Here is a 24,566-nt window from a genome sequence, read left to right as displayed (position 1 = left end):
GGGCGGTTCGCAGGGGCCCGGGTGCGGCCGCCGCCACCAGCGCCAAGTCAGGGGCCAACCCCAAACGGCCCACCACAACAAAGGGGACAGCCAGCCCCGGGAGGAGTCGTTTGGGAGGAGTCGCGGGCCGAGCGAGCCAGCCGCGTGGCCGGAACTAGGACCCGGGGGCGACCTCGCCGGGAGCTCCGCGCCGGGAGCGCGGCCGCCCGGGCCGCTGCCACCTTCCGGCCACGCGGCGGCCCCGCCTCCTCCCCGGACTTCCTTCCCCTGGCGCGGCGGGGACGGCGGCGGCGGGGACGAGCGCCGGCCTGCAGGTCGGAGACGGGACCCGCGGCTGGGCAGGGGCGGGCGTGCGGGGTCGCCGCCCGCGCGCCACGTGGCGCGGCCCGGACGCTGGCAGCAGGGCGCCCGGCTTGGGCGGGGAACCCCGAGGATGCCCCGCTCCCGGTTTAACCCTCTGCTGGGCAGACAGCGCGGGGCCGCGCGTGCTGGGCGAACTCGGCGGCCTCCAGGACGCTTCCTCCCCGGGAAAGCCGAGGGAGGGTGGTTCCGGGCGTCTGAAACTAGCAGACACTTCTGCGCCCACGTGTGGGGAGGGGATGCGCGCGTTCGTCCCGGGATCCGAATCGACGGGGGTGGGAGGAGCCTGGGTTCTGTCCCGGCCGGTGGCTAGATGTATCTCCCTGGACTAGTTGTCCCTCCTCTGTTTCTGCAGCTGCCTTCGGGGCTCCAGTGGGCGTTAAAATAGTCCTGGGGTGGAGTAATACGTTCCATTGCCTACTCGCTTCCCCTCCCCACCTCCTCTTTAGTGGGCGCTTCTGGCACCCTACAGCGATTAGGGATGCTAACGCTTAAGCCCGGTGGTAAACCAGTCCCATCCCGCAGCGTTTCGTGGTAAGAGGGCTTACAGGCTCCTCAGACTTTGGGCATCATAATCAGTGGGCAGGCACGGTTCCCAGTACCAGCTTGGTCACTGCGTCCCAGTCCTCGGCGCTGCTGCCGTGCACAGTGACCTGAGCTTAAAGCCTGAAGCCGAAGTTTTGGGAAATTCTCACTTCCTTTAGCCCAGATGACTAGGCTTTCTCGAGACTTCTTGGTGATAGCTGCCCGGTTCTTGTGGTGCCCTCCTTCCTTGCCCTTGTTTCATCTCTCTTGAAGGACAGTGACTGGACGTTTTAGGCCGCTTCATGGGCTCTCCCTGCTGTAGAGACAGCTTGCGCCTGCCGGGGAGTAAAGCCCATGTTACCAAGACCTTGTCTGAGTCATAGCACTTGACACTTTTCATAGTTTCTCCTCATTTGATTCAGTACTCAGAGTTGATAACTTCTGCCCCATCTAGGGAAACTAAGGGGAAAGGGGAGGGACCAATCATCTGGTTAATATCAGAGCTGGGACAGCTCCAAATGGAATCCTACTGGCGTGGATAATCTGTGTGACTTAGGGCGAGTTACCTAAGTTCTCTGAGTCTCTGTAAGATGGGATGTGACTCTCTACCTTAGCAAGGAATGAGGCTTGAGGGAGAGGATGTGTAAAACCTGCAACAGTGTCTGGAATGTATTAGGTGATCCATAGATGTTCTCTTTTCCCCCTCCCTCTTGTGCTGGCTTCATTTTATCAGAGAGAGAGGTAAGGGACTGAGAGCAATTTGTAGGGCAGGCATTTGTAGTAACTTAAAAAAAATCCTGTGAGAAAGCAGTACACAGATGTAATATTTGGGAATGTGAAGCTATACATGCCGATTCCGAACTTCTGAAATAGTAACTTAATTTTTAAATTTTTTTCTTAAGACCAGAGGCTGTTTGGGGTCCATGTTCTGTGATTTCTGATTGATAAATGTAACTGAAATTGTCCCGGTTTGGAAATCCACAGTTTAATGTGGTTGGTTGGGTAGAATTGGCAGATTTACCAAAATGCTTTTCTCAACTGCTGCTGGTTGTGTTTTCCTTCTAGACCCAACATGAGTGATGTTCCCTGCAAAAAACGTGATGACTATTTGGAATGGCCCGAGTACTTCATGGCAGTGGCCTTCTTATCAGCACAGAGAAGCAAAGATCCAAATTCCCAGGTGAGTGAGTTTTATAGGAGGATGTTTGAACAATTACAGACACAGAGATACCCGCAAATGAGCCAATTACAAAAGGAAGGGACTCGGTGGACACCTGAGTAAACCTGTGTTTTGTGTGTGTTCCTACATTCTGACATTTTCCTGTGAGAGAGTAAACTGTCACATGCCGTTGTACACTGCCCCTTGCACCCCCGTGGAGCTGGGGGTGCACTTTCTTTGGCTTATGGGAGCTGCCACAGAAGGCGAGGAAGGAGACAGAGAGCTCTTAGCACTTTGTTTTGGAGCTCTGCAGGCCTCTGGTTTCATTTACTGCCTCCTCGGTGGCAGCCACTCGCAGTCACCAAGCCTTTGGGCGTGTTTCCGTGTAGGTTGGAGCCTGCATCGTGAATGCAGAAAACAAGATCGTTGGGATCGGGTACAATGGAATGCCAAATGGGTGCAGCGATGACCTGTTGCCGTGGAGGAGGACAGCAGCGAATAAGCTGGATACCAAATACCCTTACGGTAGGGCATGTTTTCTGTTCCATTCTGCTTAGTGGCATAGCCTCGGTGAGTGCTTAAATGAGAGAGTTGGTCAGAAAGTGTCATCTCCCTTTTCAGTCATCAACAGCTGGAAAGAAAAAAAAAATCCTATTGAATTACCCCAATTTCCTGTCCCCATCCCTTGGGTTCCAAAGAGAGCCAACAGATGGGAGCGTGGTAGTGGTCACACTGCCTGGCCCCAAGGTCCAGGGCTGTGTTGCCTGCAGTAGGCCTGATGTCTTTTACGGGCGGCCTGCCAGGCTGTCCAACGCCAAGGCATTGGTGGTGGGCTTCTCTGCAGAGGGCCACAGCCCTGATGGAGGTAGTTGAGGGATGTGCACGGTGACTCTGCAGCTTGTTTCTTGGCTGTGTAGAAGCAGAGCCAACTAATCAAGTACTGGCCAGGGCTTTGCTCTGATGAGAAGCAGGCTTCCTTCAGCTCCTCCGTCTACCAAGGAAGTCTGGCTCAAGCTCGTCTGTGGGAAGCAGGAAGCACTGTGCGCTGGACATCAGGAGATGGATGGTGCGGCAGCCTCCTCCTGTTCCAGGGGCCTCTGCACTCCCAGAGTGGACGGTGGTCAGACCACAAGCCAGATGTGTGGACCCGAAAACCTTTGGCCTGGCTGTCTCCAGTTTTCATCTTTAAATTAGGGAAGGGTGCTTATAATTTGTTGCCTGTCTGAGCCCCAGGGAGAATCACTTCAGAGATTATCTGGAAGGGACAAGCCACAGCTTTCCTTTTCCTTTCATTCCCTGGAGAATAAGCAGCTGATGCCGTAAAAGAGGCAAATTGGGCTGCCTATGCCGGTTGCTGGTTTTTCATAATGTTGGGACCTGTATTTATGTCTGGAAATGAACAGACCGGCCCTGTTGGAAGTAAAGTAGATTAAGGCCATCCAAATGGGAAAGCTTGTCCCTTCAGGAAACGAGGTTGAAGGCGTGATGGAAGACCTTTCTGCTTTGTTGGCTCTTCCCTGGTGGGTTTTCCTCATGAAGAATTCCAAGTCTGCATTTAGCCTAATTTATATACTTTTACTAATGTTCCTGGACCTTAATCATGTTAAATAAGCCCCATAAATTTCTTTTTAAACTGCTTCAGGGTATCTGCTCCGTTTTTGAAAGAAAAAGAAAAAAGGTGCCTAGAGGTGGAGAAGGGATTGAGGAAGGAGAGCGGGGAGAACTTCAAAGCATTCGGAGTTTTCAGGGACTAAAACGTAGTTTAATGATTAAGGGGATTTAATAGGCAGATTAGTCCCTCTAACCTCACCCCTGGGCGGAGGAGGAAGAGGAGGACGCCAGTGGGAGAGGGTAGAACCGTCTGCTGAGCCTTGGGCGTACAGCTGAATGGAGCGTGTGAAATGCAACATGTGCTAACGTATTTTGGAAACTTTTTGTCATCCTGATTTTGACTGTCTAAGCTTTCAGTGGTAAGAAAGAGGGGAAATGATGAGTTGTTTGTAGGTGCACGCAAAGGTGATTTTTCACACTCCGGTTCAGTGTGCCATATCAAAATCGCAGAAGTGAGAGGGTGGATGTGGTCATGATCTGCATTGAAATATCTGACTGCCGCAATGGTTATTTCACTGCGTCCAGACAGGGAAATACTGGTCCTTGTGCTGAACTCCATATGGAGGAATTCTTAGGAGGGGTCAGCCTGTGGCACTGAGGCTGGTTGCAAAACGATGTTAGTGGGTGGACTGGCGTAGAGGGGTCCTCATTCGTCACTGAGTGGCTCTCCCTGCAGGACCTATGCCTTCTTCCATCACTTAAGCCCCAGGCAGATTTGCAGCAGTGACCTAGAAGCCAAAGGCTTGGGAGCACATTTGCAATCCTCCGGCTTTTCAGCGTTCTGGAACCTCTCAAGGAGCTGCTTTTGTTTGTTCTGAGATACTGCCTTTTGTCCAAGTTGGAGAGAGTACCTTTCAGAGCTTCTTTCCAGAAGCAATAAAAAAACAAAACCTCACACAGGCGTTTGTCCAACTTCGCTGATTGTTTCTTATTGGAGAGTTGCTGAGTTTCAGGGTACTGGTTGTCTGTCTGTATTATTTTTCACTATCCATATGATACCTCTAGGTTTTCAAAGCTCTTTGCACTGACTTATCAATTATTCATTTTACATGTAGCTATGTTAGAATGTAGACAATTTTCTTTCACGAGAGTAGGCTTGTAATTTGATGTACCGTAAAAGTCGCAGAAGGTATTAAATGGTTTTTTAAAAGGCAGTTAGTATTACTATCATCATAATACACGTAAAAATGGGCTTTAAGTCTGAATAACGGTGACTGGCTGTAAACTGTACACTTCATCTTGTGTTTTCAAGGGATTTCGGGCCATGGAGAAATAAATGTTTGGATAGCCTTGGATGTAATAGACATGTTTAGTGATAATTGACTAAAATGCAAATTCTTTTTTTACTTCTGTTTTTAGATTTAAATTAATTTAAAAAAAAACATTTTTTTTTTTAGTGTCTGGAATTGGGTAGGCTTAACCCATTCTTTCCTCACTGACCTTAATGGCAGCTGAGCTGCTGTCTCAGGCAGGATAGATTATGTGTTAATCCCTGCAAAAGAGCTTTAGAGATTATCTAGAATTCTAAACCAATGATTTCCTAATTCTTTTGAATATATAGGGACCCTCTTAAACGTCAAAAGAACTTCCAGAATCCCTATATAATGCTAGTTAAACTATTACTGTCTTTTTTTTAATCAAGGTATAATTGACACATGACATTATATTAGTTTCAGGTGCACAGCATAATGATTTGATATTTGTATATATTGCGAAATGATCACCACAATAAGTCTAGTTAACATCCATCACCATACAGTTACAAAAGTTTTTTTCCTTGTGATGAGAACTTTCAAGATCGACTCGCTTAGCAACTTTCAAATATGCAATACGGTATTGTTAACTGTAGTCACCATGCTGTACATTACGTCCCCGTGACTAATTTATTTTATAACTGGAGGTTTGTACCTTTTGACCCCCTTTACCCATTTTGCCCAACTCCCACCCCCTACCCCACCTCTGGCAACCACCAGTCTGTTCTCTGTATCTACAAGCTTGGTTTTTGGTTTGTTTTTTTTTTAGATTCCACATATAAGTGAGATCATACATTATTAGTATCTTTTTTTGTGTGTGTGGGAAGATTAGCCCTGAGCTAACATCGGTTGCCAATCCTCCTCTTTTTACTGAGGAAGATTGGCCCTGGGCTAACATCTGTGCCCATCTTCCTCTATATGGGATGCTGCCGCAGCATGGCTTGACAAGCGGTACGTAGGTCCGTGCCCAGGATCCAAACCTGCGAACCCTGGGCTACCAAAGTGGAGCATGCGAACTTAACCACTATGCCGCCAGGCGGGCCCCTAGTATCTTTTGAGTAAGAAAATCCATGATGACAGAAAACCTACTTGATGTCAGTAACACTTTGCATTAATCTGAACTTCATTAAACAGCATTCGCCTGTGTTTGGAAAAAGTGTACGGATGTGCTAGAAGGTGATGTCTCCCCAGTCTGTGGCGCATGCTTGCACCCCTTGCAGAACCTCTATGGTGCTTCGGGGTTCTGTGCCACAGGGTCTAAGCCTACCCATTTCTTTTATGGATGGGAAAACGGAGGCCCAGAAATGGTAAGTAATTTCTATAATGCCACCCAGGCAGGGTGACAGCTCCTGATTCCGAGGTCAGTGCTCTTTGCTGCCCCACTCTGTCTCTGGTGTGGGGCCCAGGAATTCAGCTTTTCTGAAATGTTGCTTAGCTCCTACCACAGTGCACCATGTGTTTTTTTCTCACTTTGCACCTGCACACACAGAGGCTTGGATGAAGTAACTCTCAGAGGTCAAGGGCACCTGGCATTAGGCGGAAAGCCATTTGCATATGGCTCGCTTTAACATTTCTCCAAAGGGGAGCTTGGGAAGTGTGTAAGTTTGAGTTTACCAATAACACATACAGCTTAATTCTCCTTATTAATTTGGTAAGTTTGGAAGTCATTAGTCTTGATTGACACTTTGTGGAAAGAAGGGAAACACAGAATACTTGTAACATAATGGGAAGATGGAGGTTTTTGCAGGCTTTGTCTCTGGAGAGGCGTTTTTAAAGGGTGTTTTTGTTCTTCCAGCCTTAGGATCAAAACTTCATGAAACTATTTGATTATAATGCAGTATTAATATGGAAAGTGAAAATTCATCCTGCCAAAGAACTGCTTTTTATTTCATCCTTTTCCTGAAAAATCTAAAAGATAGTATGATGTCAGTTACGTTAAGTGGCAGGAAGAAGTCAGCGTTATTATAGTGACACCTTTTCACATGAATGACAATTTAAAAAGCAGCAAGCAACAGAGTTATCTAATTTACCATATAACAAAGCTTTGGAGGATTTTTATTTTTATGAGGGGGTGGTTGCCAAACCCGGGATGAAGTATTTAGCTGACATTTTTGGCTCCTTTCTCTTTGTGAAATTCATTAGAGTAAAGCACACTTAATCAAAATACCAATTTTATAAAATGGAGGTACAGGACTCGTGGTAATTCAGATATCACTCTTTCCTTGGGTTTTCGTAACCAATTTTGATGACTTCGTCTACAGATCAGAGAGTTGGAGTAGAATCCACTCCTTTCATCCTTGAGAGCCATTGTTAAACTTCATGTTTTTGATGGTGCTCCCTACGCTCATCAAGCTTGCATGTGTTTTCCCACCATGCTGTTTTGTGTTGGCCGAGGGGTGTATGGGTAAGCATGCCTCTTTGCTTGGTCTCCTCTTCCATCCCCATCAATCAGGAAGCCAAGATGGCTTGGCCCGTTGCATCACACTTCTTCATCACGGAAGGGACCATAGTCTTGATATCCCGAGAATGAGTGGCAACCAAACTCTATACGCATCGGGCAGAAATGGAGAGCGGGGCTCTTTCCAGAGTCAGTTCATATTTCTGCAGGAAAACTCTAAAAAGGATACAATGCTGAAGGGAAAATGCTGGAATTAATTAAGGTGCGAGTTCAGCATGGCAACTTGAAACAGTTTTGCCAGTGTGTGGCAGTGCCTCTTTAAATTTTATATTTAAATTTAATCTTTATTTTTCAGATTTAGCATATTGTTGAGCATGCACTGATGTCATTTTAGTGATTACTGAACCGTTTACCTTACCCCCTTGAACACTGACATTTTCCTGACTGCCATGCAGGTGATATATTTCTTTGGCATCCAAAAGGTTAGTCTTGAGAAATTAATTTATCAAGAAGTTAGGAGGCTGATCCTTCTTAAGCTATGACTTCCTCACAACATGTAAGAGCTGCTTAGTAATTAAGATCAAATTTGTTCCTTTAGCCAGTTGAAATCGAATGCCCTCTGGTTTTGTTAGGCAGATCCGTGGATTTGATGACTTGCTGTTTCTCTTCCTGCAGAATTCTCATTTCACATATAGCTTCCCGCCATCCTTCCCCTGCCTGGCCATCTGGTAGTTGTGGCCTGACAGTGGGTCTAATTAGGGACTTTTGTACAAGATAACTAATATAATTAATGGAAAACCTTTGTACAAGTTTACAGGAAAGAAATTAGATTGTTTTTATGAGTCAAGGGGCAAACTCAGGTTTCATTGTGTGATTTTTTAGATAAACAGGGTGGTGTTTTAAATAAATAGGGAGACACAGCAGCTTATGTATGAGGCTCCCTTGAAGGTTAACCAGCTTGATATAAGTGAATTTCACTTTCAGGTGTAATTGTTTATAGACAGTCTTCAGAAAAGAATAAATCATGATTTTTTTGTTAACTTATTTGATTTTTATCCATATATCTTAATGTATAGATTCAGCGTTAATTATTTTTGAAGAGCTAGAGATTACTATTACACTATGAATATCTACAAAGCTGGTATAGTAACAAATAACTTCCTGTTCTGAAGAGCAGATCTATGAAAAGCCAAAACACTCATCTATGGGATCACACCTACTCATGAAAATACACATATTTGTTTTATAAATATGCCTTATGAGAGTTTGTAATAAAACTATAAAATAATTCAAGGTTAGTGATTCCCAGGTTGATGACTAGATGTGGGCTGAAGTTTATCTTCGTACTCTTTCTCAAAAGACAAGGTTTGTTGAGAAATTAGTGGCCTCAATAACATTTCAGGGCCACATTCAACCTATTTTAGGTTGTGTTAAGTATGTGAGCACAGTAATTGTCTGAATCCAAATGCATATTCCTCATGTTAAATATAAGTTCTTTAATTCTTTAAGTTTGCTAAGTCTTTGCTCAGACACTGGGTTACCAGGCGGGGTTGTTACGGGGAACAACTAAAAATGATGGAACCTGATAGTCTTTGTTATGTTGCTCTATTCTATGTCAGTTATGCTGATTTTGACTCATCTCCAAAATTGACCTGAATGACTAAAGGTTTATTTTATTTTGAGTTTATTTCCATCAAGAATTGCTTTCATAAGCTTTGTTAATACTGGTATTAAAGTAGGATATGTATATATTGTTTGCTGCCAGAAATATGCAATAAACCTGGTTCCTAGATATTTTTGAAAATATTTATATTGCTTTTTACTTTAAGTTCTTAGGACTTTGGTTTTACCTTTGGGTGGGACTATACATGTGTTTAATATGCATATTAGCTAAGAGATCAGATTCAAGTGAAAGAATCCTGAACTGGCCATCCAGAGCCTGGTTCCAGGTGTGGGGTGTTTGTAGCAGTGATTGTGGGGTTGCTAGATGCCTGACTGGATATTCATTTCTCCATATCTTCGTGAAATAAATGATCACTGAGGACTCCTCCAGCTCTGTATTTTGAGGAAAAATTAAACATTATAGCTTTGATTGCATTAGATTAGGGTGCTGTTTCTAAAAGTGTCTGGGGTGAAAGCTACAGAGCTGTAAAAAGCTATTGGTGGCCATGACACAGAGAGAATATGCATTTGTCCATGTGGACAAATTAACCAAGAGAAACAGGCTTCATTCTCCCCCTTCTTCCAGCCATTCAGATCTGCTCCAGTTCTAAGATGAATATAAATTGGATAGAGATGGTATGCACCAACAGAGGGGACGGTTGAAGAGTGTAGGTTACCCTACAAACATGGGGATCAGAAGACATTGGATGAAAAAAGGTTGGAGGACAGCAGTGAAGAAAAGACCCCATGTCTAAGTACAAGAAAATATATGACTAGAGGAGGCACACTTAGAACTCTTTAGAGACAAGAGGTTGTTCTAAGACCAAATAGAAAGAAAGGAATTTAGACATCCTTTGGTGAGTCAGCCAATGTTACAATGTCTATTGAAGCATGGATACTTGCCTGGCATTAGGAAATCCTGTGATAAATGGAGAATATTGGTAAAAGCAAGGGAGTTAGAATATGAGGAAGGGCCCGTCTTCCCTCTGCTCATGCTGTCGGGAGGGTAGGGACTAGCCAATTAGTGGAGGTGTAAATTTTATCTCTGTGCTTCTTTCAAATGATAGATGCCATAGTAAATTTAAAATATTGAATATGATAACTGAGCATGAATTTTTTAATTCTGCAATTAAAAGACTTTGTTCAAAATGCCATTAATTTTGAGTTTAGGTAAAAAAGGGAAGCAGAATTCCTCATTGTCGTTTTTCCTTCTGCAAGTGAGTTATAACTTTTTAGGAATTGGAATAAATACTAATGAGTCATCTATTCTCTTATCAGTTTGAGTTGTCTGTTGGTGATGGTGGCGTTCTCGAGTCGCCTTACTTGCTTTTTAAAAATTATAACTAATTTTATAATATATCACATTTTCAGAGCATGTTCACATGTAGTCATTCATTCACTCAGCAAATACTTACAGGGCATCTCTTATGTGTGTTCTCTGCCAGGCACTCTGCAGTGGTAAATAAAATGGATATGGTCTCTATTTTCAAGGAGTTTGTAGTCTAATAGTGTAGGAGGCAGACAATTAATGAAATAAACATATTATTGAATATTCCTTTCTGAGCAAGTGACTTTTAAACTGAGATCTGAAGGATTAGATGGGTCCCCTCAGGTCAAGATGGGGTGGTCTGTGTTTGGGGATGGGAAGAGCATTGGGCAGAGAGAGTGCTTGGGCAAAGTCCCTCAGGCCAGGTCGGCACTTGGAGCATTGTGTGTGAAGGAAAGAATTTGGCCCAAGCTTAGTTGTGAAGGCTGGAGTAACAAGGTGAGGTTGAGGGCCTATAGGAGGGTGAGGAGTTTGGATTTAAAGATTACATTGGTGTGTAGGTTGGATTGTTCAGGAGCCAGAGTGGACACAGGATACCAGCCTGAGGTAGTTGCAGTAGGCTGGGTGAGGGGGCGGTGGAGGGGAATGGGTGAATTTAGGGTATATTTTGGAGGCAGTGTCAAGAGGGCTGGGTGATATGGAGTGGGGGAGGGAGATCTGCTCCTCCCAGAGAGTTCCAGCCTGAGCACCTAGATTTGGGGGAAGATAAGGAAAATTCGGCCCCCTGAGGTTGAGACATCTGTAAGAGCTCCCAGTGAAGGTGTCAGGTTGTCAGGTTGGGTGTATGAGTGGGGGGCGAGGTCCAGGTTGGAGATGTCAGTATCGGCATGTTTGGCCTTTGGGTGACATCAGTGCCCTGGGAATGGGTGAGGTGATGTAGGGCGAGTGTGCAAAGGCTGGACCTTGGCCTGGTCCCTGAGAGCTGCAACATGCAGAGGTTGGCTGGAGGAGGAAGGGCCTGCAAAGAAGGAGCATGACATCGGGGAACACATAGAGCAGTGTTTTAAGAAGGAGGGAGCAGTCAGCTTGTCAGAGGCTGCTGAGTGGTCTGAGAAGATTGAAAAATGTCCATGGAGTTTAGCAACATGGAGGTCATTGTTGACGTTGGAGCCAGTTGAAGGAAGAACTGAGGGTGAGGAAGTGGGGTCAGGTAAATAGAAACGGTTTTGAGATATTTGTGAAGAGAGCAGAACCATAGGGTGGTGGCTAGGTGGGGAGGTGGGGCCAAGAGAAGGGTTTATATTGTTTGTACGAGGGGCAAATCTGTTTTGTGTTGGTTTTTGCAGCAGCCGTTTGTTTGCTGATGGGAATAATCCAGTAGAGAGAGAGGTTGATGAACCAGAATGGGGAAAGAGGCGAGGCCTTTGAGGATGGGAGAGGGGATGGCCTCCCAAGCACGTTGATTAGTAAGAAGAGGAGGGACACTAGGTGGGGGTACAGGGGGGGCGGATGACAGCTCCACAAGGTTCGTGGAGTTGCAGGTGGGGATATGATCAATTGCAGCGTGTCAGTGAAGGATGAGGCGAGACTGTGGCTGAGAGAGGAGGGGAGAGGAACGTGAGCCAGCTTGGACGCTGGGGAGAAAGGAAGAAAAGATCTGAGCTGAGGAGGCCAACTAGAGAAATGTCCTAGGAATGTAGGGCAGTGTCAGGGGCTCGTAGCTCATCTCAGAATCCTGAGTTGGGTCAGTTGAGCCCCGTTTTCTGTACACTGAAACAGCATCAGTGAGTTGCCTGAGGCTTGCCTGGTAGAGCCAGAATTAATTAGAAAACAGACATCCCGACTCCTGTTTCAGTGCTCGTTGCTCAGTTCTAGTTTTATCCGTTAAAATTAGCTATTAACGCAAGAGGGAAGCTTTGAAGCTTTATGGTGTCTATTTGCATGACAAAGCTGTCACACCGTGATTAGTGTTCTGTTTCTATGCGTGGTTTTCTAGTGCATTTTAGGCATCAAACATGTATTTCACGCGAACAGTAGGAAGGGAGGTGGCCATGGTTCACCCCTTGATGAAATACAGTATTTCCACATCCTCCTCCTTCTGACCTGATTGTGTGCCCTGAGCACATAGGGAAGCCATGTAATTAGAGTTCTGGGGGCTTTATTATCAATAATGGAAACACCACAGTCAGAAATCTCTTTAGCCCTAAGCTCTACCATTGGGGCTAAGTGGCTCCCCTGGGTGCATGAGCTGCTGCCAGCAGCCTTAGCAAGAGGCGACGAGGAAGGGGGCAGGGGACGGGGACCAGAGTAGGAGAGAAAGAAAATGAAATGTCTATTCTCCCAGTCTGGCCGAGCTGGGCTGCCCAGGGCTGCCTCAGGTGGACAGCCCCAGCAGGAGAGGTTAGGGAGCGCCAGCATTTATCAGGTCCATCTGTGCTGGGTTCTCAGAGGTAGGTATTTTTCTCTCCGTTTCACAGGCTAGGAGGCTGAGGCTTCACTATGTACGTAAGGTCGTAGAACTAGCAGGTGGGGGAGGCAGAGTCTGTGAGCAGGGGGCTGAGGGGACGTGGTGGGGAGGAACAGAGAGGCAGAGCAGTGGGATGGCTCCAAGAACCAGGCGCATCTGAGAAGCCCAGAGGCATTGCCCCAGGAGTGGAGACGGGGAGTTAATGCTGCCTTGTTCCCTGGGGTCTGGGCTGCAGACAGGTGGGGCTCCCCAGGAGTTGGTGCCTGGGGGAGCTGGCTGCCTTTTAAGTGAGCAGCTCATCTCCTTCTTCCAGACCTGGCCAGAATGTCGGTCTCCTGCCATTTTCTTCTGGCAGAGACCTCCTCTCTGGGCACAGGGTGGTAACAGCACAGACTGCAGGCATTTTCCAGGCCCAGGGCTGGGCTCCTCCACGTTATCACTATTACCTGCTTTTAGTTTCACGCGCAAACTTACGCTGTAATAATAAATATCTTTCCACTGAAATTGTGTGTCCCTTGATGCCAGAAGGCGGTGAGGCCCAGTTACTTTATCTTCTGAATAGAGAGGCCACTGACTGTGCACGGGCGGTGCTGGGGGGTGATAATGTCTGAATCTAAGCACTGGAGTGGAATGGTTGGGGCCTGGTCAGATGAGGCAGAAGTGCTGTCATCTGTCACCGGTCACTCTGCTCAGGAAGACCCTGCTCCTGGCTCCCGACTCCCCCAGGTCCTCATCGCGGCGAGGACCAGCGAGAGCTGAGGCTGTGCGTTCTCAGGAAACAAGCCCAGTTCTGACTATTGGTAACAACAGCTTCATTTGCGGCGCACAATGAACTGCATTCTAGTGCACAAAGCTTTTGCTACCATTTTCCTCCTGTGCTCTTCATTGTAACCCTGTGAGATAGGGAGAGAGGTATTATTCCTGTCTGTAGTTGAGAGAGGCTGGGACTGGAACCTTTGTGTAGGCAAATCGCAGGATGTAGACCCCCTTTGTTCTGAAAAGCCACTTGTAATCCAAATACATTTTTCTACAGAAACAGTGTTACTTACAGATCCAGTTCCCCATTGACCTACAAACAATGCATTTAACCCCTTGTTTCCTGCATTTTCACAGCACTTCACTTCTCCCGTGGTCCTTCTCCTGCAGTGCCTGTAGCCTGGGCTCGGGGCTCTGGTTGTTTCTGTGTGTGAGCGTCTCCTGCCTGCTAGGGCATGAGCTCCACGGGGACTGGACCCCTAGCTCTTGCAGCCCTGCATCCAGCCCTGTGAGCGGTCTGCCTGAGCCAGGCGGGCTTTGCAACCAGAACTTATCTCTACACATACACGGGAAATGTCTACAGTTTTAAACCCTTTTCTCTCCCCACTGCAGCCTGGTACAAAGCAATGCTCCTCTGTCCTGGGGCAGAGCTCTGTCTGAGGAGCCATAAGAATGATGTAGGTTTTGGAGGACTCCAAGAATTGTCATGGTGGAAGACCGTGGACAGGAGCTCTGGGGCAGAGTGGTGGGGAGCACAGGCTGAGAAGAGTGTGGTTGACGGGGCCTGTTTGGTTGGGGTTGTCTTAGAGAATGATGTAACTATTGGTTTCTAAGTTGGTTCTCCCTCTCTCCTATCCCACCTTTATCTCAAATCCTTTGACAACTCTGATAACGAATCCAGTTGCTCCTTTACAGATATGGGAACTTCATGGAGGGAGATAAGGTAGAAGAGTGACATTGTTTAGGGCTAAATTCTAGAAATGTTTGCTGTAGATGTTGGGGTAGCCATAAGAATGAACATTTTATAACCTTTAGGGGAGTGCTGGTAGGTTGAGGGGGCTTGAATTTAGAGGCTACTCTGTTGTTAAATTATTAACTTGAAGGATAGGTACTTTGGAAGCTGGCAGTGATATATGAGGCTGTGTCAGGGTATCTTTCAATAATTAAGAAATAAGTAGTAGAAATTCCATTTTAGCTCCAGAAGCAGTGAGACAGTTCCCTAAATGGATCTGTTAGAGGAGCGAGGACATGCCCCACCCCTCAGTGGAAGTATCCACCGGGCATCTGTGGGGCATTGAGCACAGGGAAGAGGGTGACGTGCTCGAGAGAGAGACGTGCCTGGATTTAGCGACTCTGATACCTATAGGACGCCAGAAGTAAAAAAACACTTAGACCCTAATTTCAAGAAGTAATGACAAAAAGCTTTGTCATCAGAATAGAAGTGGAATATCTTGTAAAAATTAACACTGAGTTATTATTTAAAAAGCACAGATTGAGGGCCGGCCCCGTGGCCTAGTGGTTAAGTTTGGCACGCTCTGCTTCGGCAGCCCCGGTTTGGTTGCTGGGTGCAGACCTACACCACTTGTCAGTGGCCATGCTCTGGCGGTGTCCGAAATATAAAATAGAGGAAGATTGGCACAGATGTTAGCTCAGGGCGAATCTTCCTCAGCAAAAAAAAAAGCACAGGTCAACGTTGAACTTGGGTACCCTTTTTCATGTCAATTATTAATTGCAGGGTGAAGCTTCCCACCTTTTCATTCCAGAAATCTGTGAGCAGATGCTTCTTGGCTCTTGAGTTCTGACCCTCTGTCTTGTCAGTGAGCCAAACTGTCCGGGCTCTGAACGTGGGTGGCTGCACAGCCCGAGAACCTTCCCAGTCATCAGTTGGGGGCAGAGGAGTGCTTCCCTGGAGACGTTCTGAGGCTTGGACAATACAGCCTGGAGAATGTTGGCAGGAGGTGGTGCAGGTCCTGCCTGGGAGGCAACAGGTGGTTCCCGTCTGGCCCTCTAACCCGACCCTAACAGAGCTGCCACACCAGGCTGCCCACTTGTCAGGTTAGCCTTGGCAGAATGCCCCTCAGGCCTGAGGAAGTCGTTTTCTTCAAGTAAAATCCTACACCACTGAAAATGAGGAATTGTAAACAATCTGGAGAGTCCCGAATTTTATCAGGCCCAAGTATTTCCCATCATGTCCTCCTGGTAGCCCATGAAGATCCATTGAGGGTAGAGTCATACTATTCCTGCTAAATTATTTGTGCAGCAATTAGCATTTGTGTAGCATTATTCAGACCTATTTAAGTAACCTTAATAATACTGCTGTCTAAAATAGATATTGTATTGGTCTTCTACCAAATGAAATGAAAGTCTATAAAATGTTGAATCTCTTAAATCTAACCAAGGATGGAATATATCCTGTTAATTTATCAAACTTCTAGAGAACCGCCTACCTGAGACAGTAAGGATTAATCAAGCGCTCGTAAGAGGGAATTTGAAAAATACAGTTTTCTAATTATACAGTCTCTTCTCAGTGGTCCAAGGTTAATGCAGTTCTGAGTTCTGACAGTTAGTAATAGAAAAGAAAAAAAAAAAGACCATAGCATATGAATTGTCTTATAATTACCTGAAACAGAGGGTCTCCTTCTGGCAATCAAGAACTTTATAAGCATTAATCTGATATTTTCAGCATTTGATTCTTTTCCTTTTAAACAATCTTGAGAATAATTGAAGAGTTTTGTGTCACTCTTTGTGCTTATCAAATATACTTGTAGTATTCGGAGATTTCTTTTGCTTGTTGCTTAGCCACAGATGTGTACTTCTGGGTAGATAGTTGGAAAATTTGTCTTTTTTTGTTGATAATTTAGCTATCTTGTGAATACTTCCTAGACACTGTGTATCTTTGGAATACTTGCTCTTTATTCCTACTATAAATATAAAAACTCTGCTCATCTCGATCAGAACACTGATCAGAACCACTCCTCTTGGTTGGTTTTTGCACTCGTGTATTTGTAGCTCTTACTGTGTGGTTATTTGTAGGCAACAAATTAAAAATAGTAGCACTAGAAAAGGATAAATTCATTCTTTAATTTATTGCTGTCAGGTATCTGTGGAATGTTTATCATAGTGAGAAGAGTTACAGAGAAGCCTCAGACCACTCAAAGAAAAGGCCTGAGGAGCAGATGGGAAATTGGGGTTAGAAATGTGGATTTCAGGGTTTTACAAACAGATCTGCTATCTGAGAATCTGTGAATGGATGAATTCTTAAAGTCAGTGACTACAGGAGACAAATCAAAGAGCAGGATTGAACCTTGGGAAATGCCCAGAAAGGTGAAAAGAGCACCCACAGAAAACTGGGAGACCCCAAAGAGTCTGGTGATCCTGAGGGGGTTTAGAGTCATCACTAATCAAGGGCCGGGAGAGCAGCGAATCCAGAGTTTGAAGCCGAGAGAGACTTCGGATTTAAGTGGAGGCGAGGCCATCCAGTGTGTGTGGGAGCTGGCTCTTATCAGCTCGCCAGAGCAGATCATGCGCCTCTCTTCCCAAAGCCATGTCATGCTGGGAGCTTGAAATTGGCCACGTGGGAGTATTTATACCGCAGGAATCAGCAGATGCTGCAAATCAGGGCTTTTTTTTTTAAATAGTTGGTTGTGAACATTTACTATCATATTACAGAGGCCAGCAGGTTTCCAGAGAGTCGTGTTTCTCAAACCTTTTACATAGTGACCCAGCAAACGTAGTTTACATCTTAAAAGAGTTTTTAGGAACAGTACTTAACCTCGCCATGTGAGAGGTATTCTGATCTCTACCCTTCTCTTTTCATCCATTTCGTTAGAAAGGAAAAAAAATTGCTGTTTATAACTCACTAAGTTGATTTCATGACCTACTGTTTGGAAAGTCTTGTTTTAGAGAAAACTAGAGGTTATATATGCAGTATAAAGTCGAGAGACGATTATTTAAGAAATAATTCGAGTAGCAGTTCTAGGCAGGACAATTTCATCTTGAAAGGAAGAAGAAAAGAGACCAAAAATGCTGAAAAGATGGCCGCTTCAGAATGGGGACTAAGTATGCGTGCAAAAAAGAGAAGAAAGGTGGAGTAGAGGGACGCCAGCGAGCGCCGTCAGAGTGAGAGTCGGGGCTGAGAGCCGGGCCTTGCCGTTGGAGATAGAGAAGACTCCTGTTCTGTTGTCAATCAGCCTTTCTAGAGGATGGAGGAAGGAAACTGGACACATTAGGAAAAAGCTAGAAATCGGAGGTGCTTGGTATTTTAAAAATTGCTTTTATTTAGTTAGTTGGAAACGCATTTTCAGGGCCAGAGTTATTCCTGCAAACCGAAAGAGCACTTATGCGTGCACCTTTGGTCACACAGCTTTAGGTGACAAAACTGGCCTTGAACCCCAGTGCTGACTCCTGCTGCAAAGCTCTTTCTCCACACTTGCCTGCCTGGCGGAGAACACAAGGAGGAAGAGGCTTGGCCTTGTGGTCAGGCCAGCCAGGGCCCCGGAGCAAGCCCGTCACGGGCCCGGTGTGCTCGCTCCTGAGTGCCCTCTGTGGCTGAAGCAGATTTGGCAGTTCCCTGTGACTTGATCAGTCGAGATGGCCAGTCCAGGTGAATGAGTCCCCAAACGCCACTCTGATTGACCGACATTAAACAAATCGAATGGACAGTCGTCACGGTCATCTGGTCGGTTTCCTCTTTGAGGACAGTCTGGGGGTCTGAGGCCTGACTGATCGCCCTCCACGATGGATCAGTCCTGAGGAGAATGCAGGGCGGTTTTGGAGGGGAAGCCGAGGGTCAGAGCCACAGAGGCTGTGGAGAGCGTAGACCTCAGAGGTGCCGGGTCAGAAACACGAAGCCTTTCAGACTTCGGGATAGGGAAAGAGAACTCGTGGGGAGTTACAAGGTGGGAGGGGACAGGCGGAGGGGTCAGGTGCTTCCCTGGGGTGCAGCTTCTCCCCTGAACCTCTTGGGTGCAGGCCGGGGAAGCCGGTGTTAATCAGACAGGGTTTGATGGGCCACGGGGGCTCCAGGGAGGCTGGAGGAGGTGTTCCTGTATCTGGAGTTGAATGGGTGCAGAGAGGAGCAAGAGAAATCGAGTGTGGATGGAATACTCGAGTTTTGTTTTTGTCATTGTCTAGTTTTGAGTATGTGGGATCGTGGACTATGAACTGCTCCTTCTAACGAGTGCCACGTGTGCCTGACACTAGGCCGTTCACATTGCCCAGTGGACCTCATCTTTCTCTAACAAGAAATTTTGTATTTTTCATCCTGTGACTCTGTAGTTAAGAGAAAGGGAGTCTGTTTATAATCCTGTGTATTATTTCTATAAACCTTCTTTATACAGGGATGTCAGATGCTGCCCAAGAGAATCTGTTTCATATGGTAATTTTCATTAATGAGCCCAGACATATAATGTTTAATTTTGCCCCAAACTGCCTCGGATGAACTGGAGAAAGATAGTTGCAGTCAATGTGACAATTTTTAGAGATTCAAAAGAGGACAATATAATAGCATTTCCTAACAGATTCGGAAGCTCTGTAGTTCTGAATATTAATACCAGCCCCATCAAAAAATCTTTGTTAGATGGGAAAGCATATTTTTGATATTTGAATTTAAGAGGACTTGCTGTACTTCCCGATGTCGCCATCAATAATTGGAATCTGCATTTCCTCCTTTATTCGTTCAATAAATATTTAACACCCATCGTGTTCATGGCATCACATAAGGCTGGGGGTGTTACAAAGAACCTAGAAGACTGGTCTCGGCCCTCAAGGGAGAAATAAAAGAAACAATTACATCTAATTGTTTTTAACGCTGAGCAGTGTTAATCCCAGCTTGGGAACATCTTGGTCACCAGGGAAGATGACCACTTGCCACTGAGCGTTGGAGCCTTTCTCTTCTCTTTCCTCGTCCTCCCACCCCCTCGAGGTTTATAGGCCAGTGGCTCAGGTCCCTCTGTGTCCAGTGGGGATTATTCTCTGATGCCTGTGATCTGGTTATAAATGCAGCTTTTTTCGTCTTTAGATTTTCTTGCAATGCCAGAGACTGTTCATTTCCACACACGACTCAGACCTCCTATGTGGTGATATTCATAGACTGAAATGAGCATCCCCAGCATTTTCTGGGAGGGCCCGAGGTCAGCTTTCCTCCTGCTGCATTGCACAGCTGCTGCAGGACGCAGGTGCACATAGGTGGTTGCAATTCCACCTGATAGCCTGGGGAGGATGGGGGGCCAGGGTCTGTATCCTGTCTGAACCAGAGTAGGCACTCAGTAAAGGGTCATTGACTGAGTACGTCACAGCTAAAATGTACAAGAGCCACGAGTCTAGGCCACTCTTCATTTAAGCTTCAACACTCCTGGAAGAAGGTAAGTGTGGAAGGTTGGTAGGTTAGAGAGGGTGGGGGAGACCCTTGAAGGCTCCCATATTTATAATTCTAGGAGTTTTGTATGATTTGGACCACAGCCAGATAGTCATTCATTACTTCGTTCAACAAACATTTATTTTAGCACATGTGTGCATGGCGTGTGTTAAGTGCCCCTGGGAATACCAGAGGATTCTCTAAGGCAAAGTTTCCTAAACATGTCTGCGTGTTAAAATCACGTGAGAATTTCTTAAAAATTCCAAAGCCCAGGCCACACCCCAGACCATCACAGTCTCCAGGTGTAGGGCACAGACATGAGTGTTTTGGAAGCTCCCCAGGGGATTCCAACATGCAGACAAGTTTTCGAATCACTGCCACAAGGAGATTATGGTATAGTCTTAGAGAATGCCCCCAGGAAATTAAATAGCAATGTAAGATAGCAATACAGCGACCTCACAAAGCAGATAGGGATTCTAGACTCAATTGGAGCTGTGAGTACTACTTGCTTTCTCGAGAGGAAGACCACCCTGTGGATTAGCTGGGGGGAACACCTATCTAGAAGGCCTGGGAACATGGGTCGGCTTGACAGGTGCGGGAGGAGAGAGAAGGTGCTCCCTCTAACCGTGAATTCAGGCAAGTCTGGGGCTGACCTTGGGCCACCGTTTGGGGATCGTTGGTGGAATGGCCAGTGTAGCAAGAACTTGGCTTTTCATTGCCATTAGGTGGATGAATGTTTTTCTTATAAAAGACAAGCTGCTAATTGCCTGCTGGCATTTTTCTTGAGTGTCTGTGGACTGAGAACCACGAGGTGCAGCAAATCCCCCAGGACAGAAATGCTCAGTTTCACGTCTTGATTCTCTTGCTCTTAAAATTGCTCCCTGCCCTCTTAATGGCCACAGCGAATATCCCTGCGTGTGCATATCAACACTCAAAGGAGCCAATTTATGTGGGCAGCTGCATACCCCAGGGTCTTGTGGAGCCGTGAGCTATTGCTCTGCTTAGGGTGGGTGAGGATACTTGACCTTGGCCCGTCCTGGCTGCTCTAGATGCTTACAGACCGAGGGCTGCTACCGTGAATGGTTTTGCCCTGAGTTGCCAACCTGTTGGACCACGTGGTTGTCATTTGGTATTGTGAGTATTTTCCATTTCTAAGCAAATTTTTTTTTTTTTTTTTTTTTTTTGGTGAGGAAGATTAGCCCAGAGCTAACATCCATTGCCAATCCTGCTCTTGTTGCTGAGGAAGATTGGCCCTGGCCTAACATCTGTGCCCATCTTCCTCCATTTTATGTGTGGGACGCTGCCACAGCATGGCTTGATGAGCGGTGCATAGGTCCACACCTGGGATCCAAACCTGCAAACCCCAGACTGCCAAAGCCGAGCACGCGAACTTAACCACTACGCCACTGGGCCTGCCCTAATCAAATTTTTTTTAATTGAGTCTATTATATGTGTTATTTCAAAGGGGCAAATGGAATGCTTCAACACTGATAGTAAATTCTTCATGAGCTGCAATCTAAGTTTTTCTTTCTTTCTCTTTCCAACCCGCAGTGTGCCACGCTGAGCTCAATGCCATCATGAACAAAAACTCGGCCGATGTGAAGGGCTGTACCATGTACGTCGCCTTGTTCCCATGTAATGAATGTGCTAAGCTCATCATCCAGGCAGGTGGGAACCGGCCTGCTTCCATTTGTCACATTTGCATTGCTGCCTGCTCTTTAGTAGCTCATTTCGGATGTGTTTGATCTTAACGTGCTATTGTTTAGATCTAAATTAATTGCACTATCAAGTTTGCAAGATACTTCCCGTGTTTTGTTTTTGAATGGTGCCAGGTATTCTAAGACTAATTGCATCCTCTGTGATTCTTAGCATGTTTTTAATTTAGCTTGCAACTTCTTAAACTGCAAGCTGCCAAAAGACAACACTGGCGTTGCATATAATTACTGTCAATTTACTGTTCTCTGACATATTGTGCATAGATTGGGAGGGGAGGCAGAGAAATGAACTTCTGTCAAACAAGGTCAACTGGGAGTCTGTATATGAAATTTTAATTTGTATCTAATATATGGTAGATATCTGAGGACCTAAATGTATCTTTGCATATAAATGTCATAAGACTCAAATGGTAGTACTTTAAGTTTTTCTTACGTGACGGTTACCATATAAATCTACACCATTATATTCTGAATATTTCACCTTTTTCAGACTGTCACATCTAAGATTCAGGTACACTTGAGCGCCATAAAACTCTTGGCTTGAGATTTAAAGACTTATCATGTTAGCCAGGTGTGTGGTTTCAAGCGGTTGTTTATGTCGAGCCCCTGGATCTCTGAGCAGAAGAGGTCCGGCAGTACTGAATCAAAGGCCTCCGTTAAGGAATATCGTGGGTTCCCTCCCTGGTGGCGCCCGATCCTGCAGGAGTTTTCCTCCCCTGTCGTTAAGTGCAGAGGCGGCAGCAGGCAGGTGGGAAGAACAGCGTGTGTCCTGCCAGGCCAGCTTCCCGTGGCCCCCTCAGAGGCTGGTAGTGGTGCTTCGAGCTTCTTGGCCCTCAAGTTAGCACCGCCTGGTGAGGCAGGAAAAGAAAACAGATCTGCTCTCTGTGGAGCTGGCTTAAGACAGTCTGCAGAGCCGTTCTTGGAGGCACGGTGGTACTTATCTCTGATTTTGCCAGCACTTTCCACTCCCCCTATTAGCCTCTTGAATTAAGAGTCGTCCCCTAGTGAATCAAGAATATTTGATTGCCCACAGTAAAGAAAATTTGTTAATCGGATCAAGGCTCGACTACTTGACATGTTTTCACTTCACATTTGTTAAAAAAAAAAAAATCCATAAAGACTGGAGGGCAGATTAAATATAATCCGTCTTTGCTGTATTCGAAAGCAGCAGATATATACTTCCATAACTGGACGTAGTGTGCAAGCACACTGGGAAAAGGTGATTAATCATAGACACTACCAGGGGTGCTTCGGCATGTCTGTTGCAGTATCTCTATGTGCGTATAGTAACAGGGTGCGTATTGTTGCCTTTTAAGGTATAAAAGAAGTTATTTTCATGTCTGATAAATACCATGATAGTGATGAGACAACGGCTGCGAGGCTCATGTTCGATATGGCTGGGGTCACTTTCAGGTAAGTAGGAAGAACTTGGGGGGAAGGTGTATGAAGAAATAGACTTGACCTTGTCTAATGTTTCATTTCTCCTTGTGACGCCTGCCTTCCACACTTGGAAGCATCTTTTTAAATGTGATGGGCTAAGGATCTAAAGATTATTTTATGGGTAGATTTTTAAGAGCAGTGACAGAAGTATCTGAAGACAATCCGTCTAATGATTGCACTTTCATGTTAGTAGCTTTCCAGAGCTTGGACTAATTATTCTAGCAGCAAGAAATTTGAAAATTCACAAGTTTTATAATATTAACATTAAACCTTTGTAAATTTTGCAAATGTAACAACTCTGGCATAGAAAATTTAGGATGAAAGTAACCTGCCAGGTTGAAACGCCAGGAATTCTTTTTACAGCAATGTTTTAAATTGAGATTTGAAGTCATTTAGATTTTTATGATTATCTTTGATAGGCAGAGATTGGGAGGTGTGTTTTACTTGCAGGTAAGTTCAACCACCTTTGATTCATGGTGGAAACTTCTTTTGAGACTGTGAAAGCTTTGAAAGCAGTTCCTTGACAGTATTTGTGGTCAGCAGTGGGGTTCTTATCATCAGTAACATTCCTGTCTCCTTGTATTCATCATTAGGGGTGTAGGTCATATGTAATGGATCTCTTAACTGCTGTACCTTAGAAGACTTGAACTCCAAATTATTTATGTAATAAGAATTAGATATTTACTGTTTACTGATTTTTAAAATAATATGTTTAGTCCTCAAGTATTTTCTTTTTAACTGTTTTAGAAGGTACGTGAATAAGTAAAAAAATGTAGTGGGTTTATTTTACTTCTGCATTTTTACAACATGATTTAAAAAATTGCTCCTCACTAAAGCTAGCCATTTTTTTGCTATGTAATGTACAAGAGGCATGTACAAGAGTAAGTTTTCTTACTCTTCTTTGCTTTAGAGTGATTTCCAAGTTGGCTGCAGAAGTTTCCTAGAAAATAAGATCAATCTGGTGGGAAAACTAGTAATCAGGTGTCATGTTGTGCAGCTAACTTGTTAGAAACCCTCTGACTCCCCGATAATTTGTGAACTCAGCTAGCTGGAGAACGGTCACACCAATCCACCCCACGCATCTTTTCTCGTCTTCGTCTTTTCTGGCCCATGTTTCTCTTAGTATGGTGCACTCTAATTGGCTTCTATAAAGAAAAAATATCAAGTGAATCCCAGGAAATTTTTTCCTCCCCACAGAAAATGTAGGTTAAGCCAAAGTAAACAGATTGCTTTCACTACTCACTGGATAATGTCTTTATATGTTTTGTTTCTTATGTTTAGGAAATTCACACCAAATTGCAACAAGATTGTCATTGACTTTGATTCAATTAACAGCAGACCGAGTCAGAAGCCTCAGTGAGTTACATCTCATTAAATCTCCAGAAGATTGGGATTATCCTGTTCTAAGAAACTGCTAACGCCTTTCATCTTGAAGTTACACACAACTTTTTAATAGCCCGCGCAGCAGAAGTAGACATCTAAAGAGTCTAAAGCCTCAAATCTTCCTGACTGTCTCTCCTGTCACTTGGAATCTGCATCTGTTTAAACTATTGATTTAGGGTTTAAAATAAAGGAGCCTGGAGATGGCCTGTCGTGTA

General features: G+C 45.3%; 1 protein-coding gene across 1 annotated transcript; it reads left to right on the top strand.

The window, feature by feature from the left end:
• Nucleotides 1-235: 235 nt before the first annotated feature.
• Nucleotides 236-24,566, top strand: DCTD (dCMP deaminase). The gene is made up of 6 exons (XM_058524942.1): nucleotides 236-314; nucleotides 1,951-2,065; nucleotides 2,434-2,569; nucleotides 21,365-21,481; nucleotides 22,845-22,941; nucleotides 24,250-24,566. Exons 2-6 carry the CDS (start codon nucleotides 1,958-1,960, stop codon nucleotides 24,326-24,328), a joined length of 537 nt encoding a protein of 178 aa, XP_058380925.1. The 5' UTR covers nucleotides 236-314; nucleotides 1,951-1,957; the 3' UTR covers nucleotides 24,329-24,566.

The sequence above is a fragment of the Diceros bicornis genome, chromosome 29 (assembly GCF_020826845.1).
Source record: "Diceros bicornis minor isolate mBicDic1 chromosome 29, mDicBic1.mat.cur, whole genome shotgun sequence".
In the NCBI taxonomy this organism is placed as follows: domain Eukaryota; kingdom Metazoa; phylum Chordata; class Mammalia; order Perissodactyla; family Rhinocerotidae; genus Diceros; species Diceros bicornis.
Note: the sequence above shows the minus strand (reverse complement) of the source record. Positions and strands in the feature narration are given on the sequence as shown.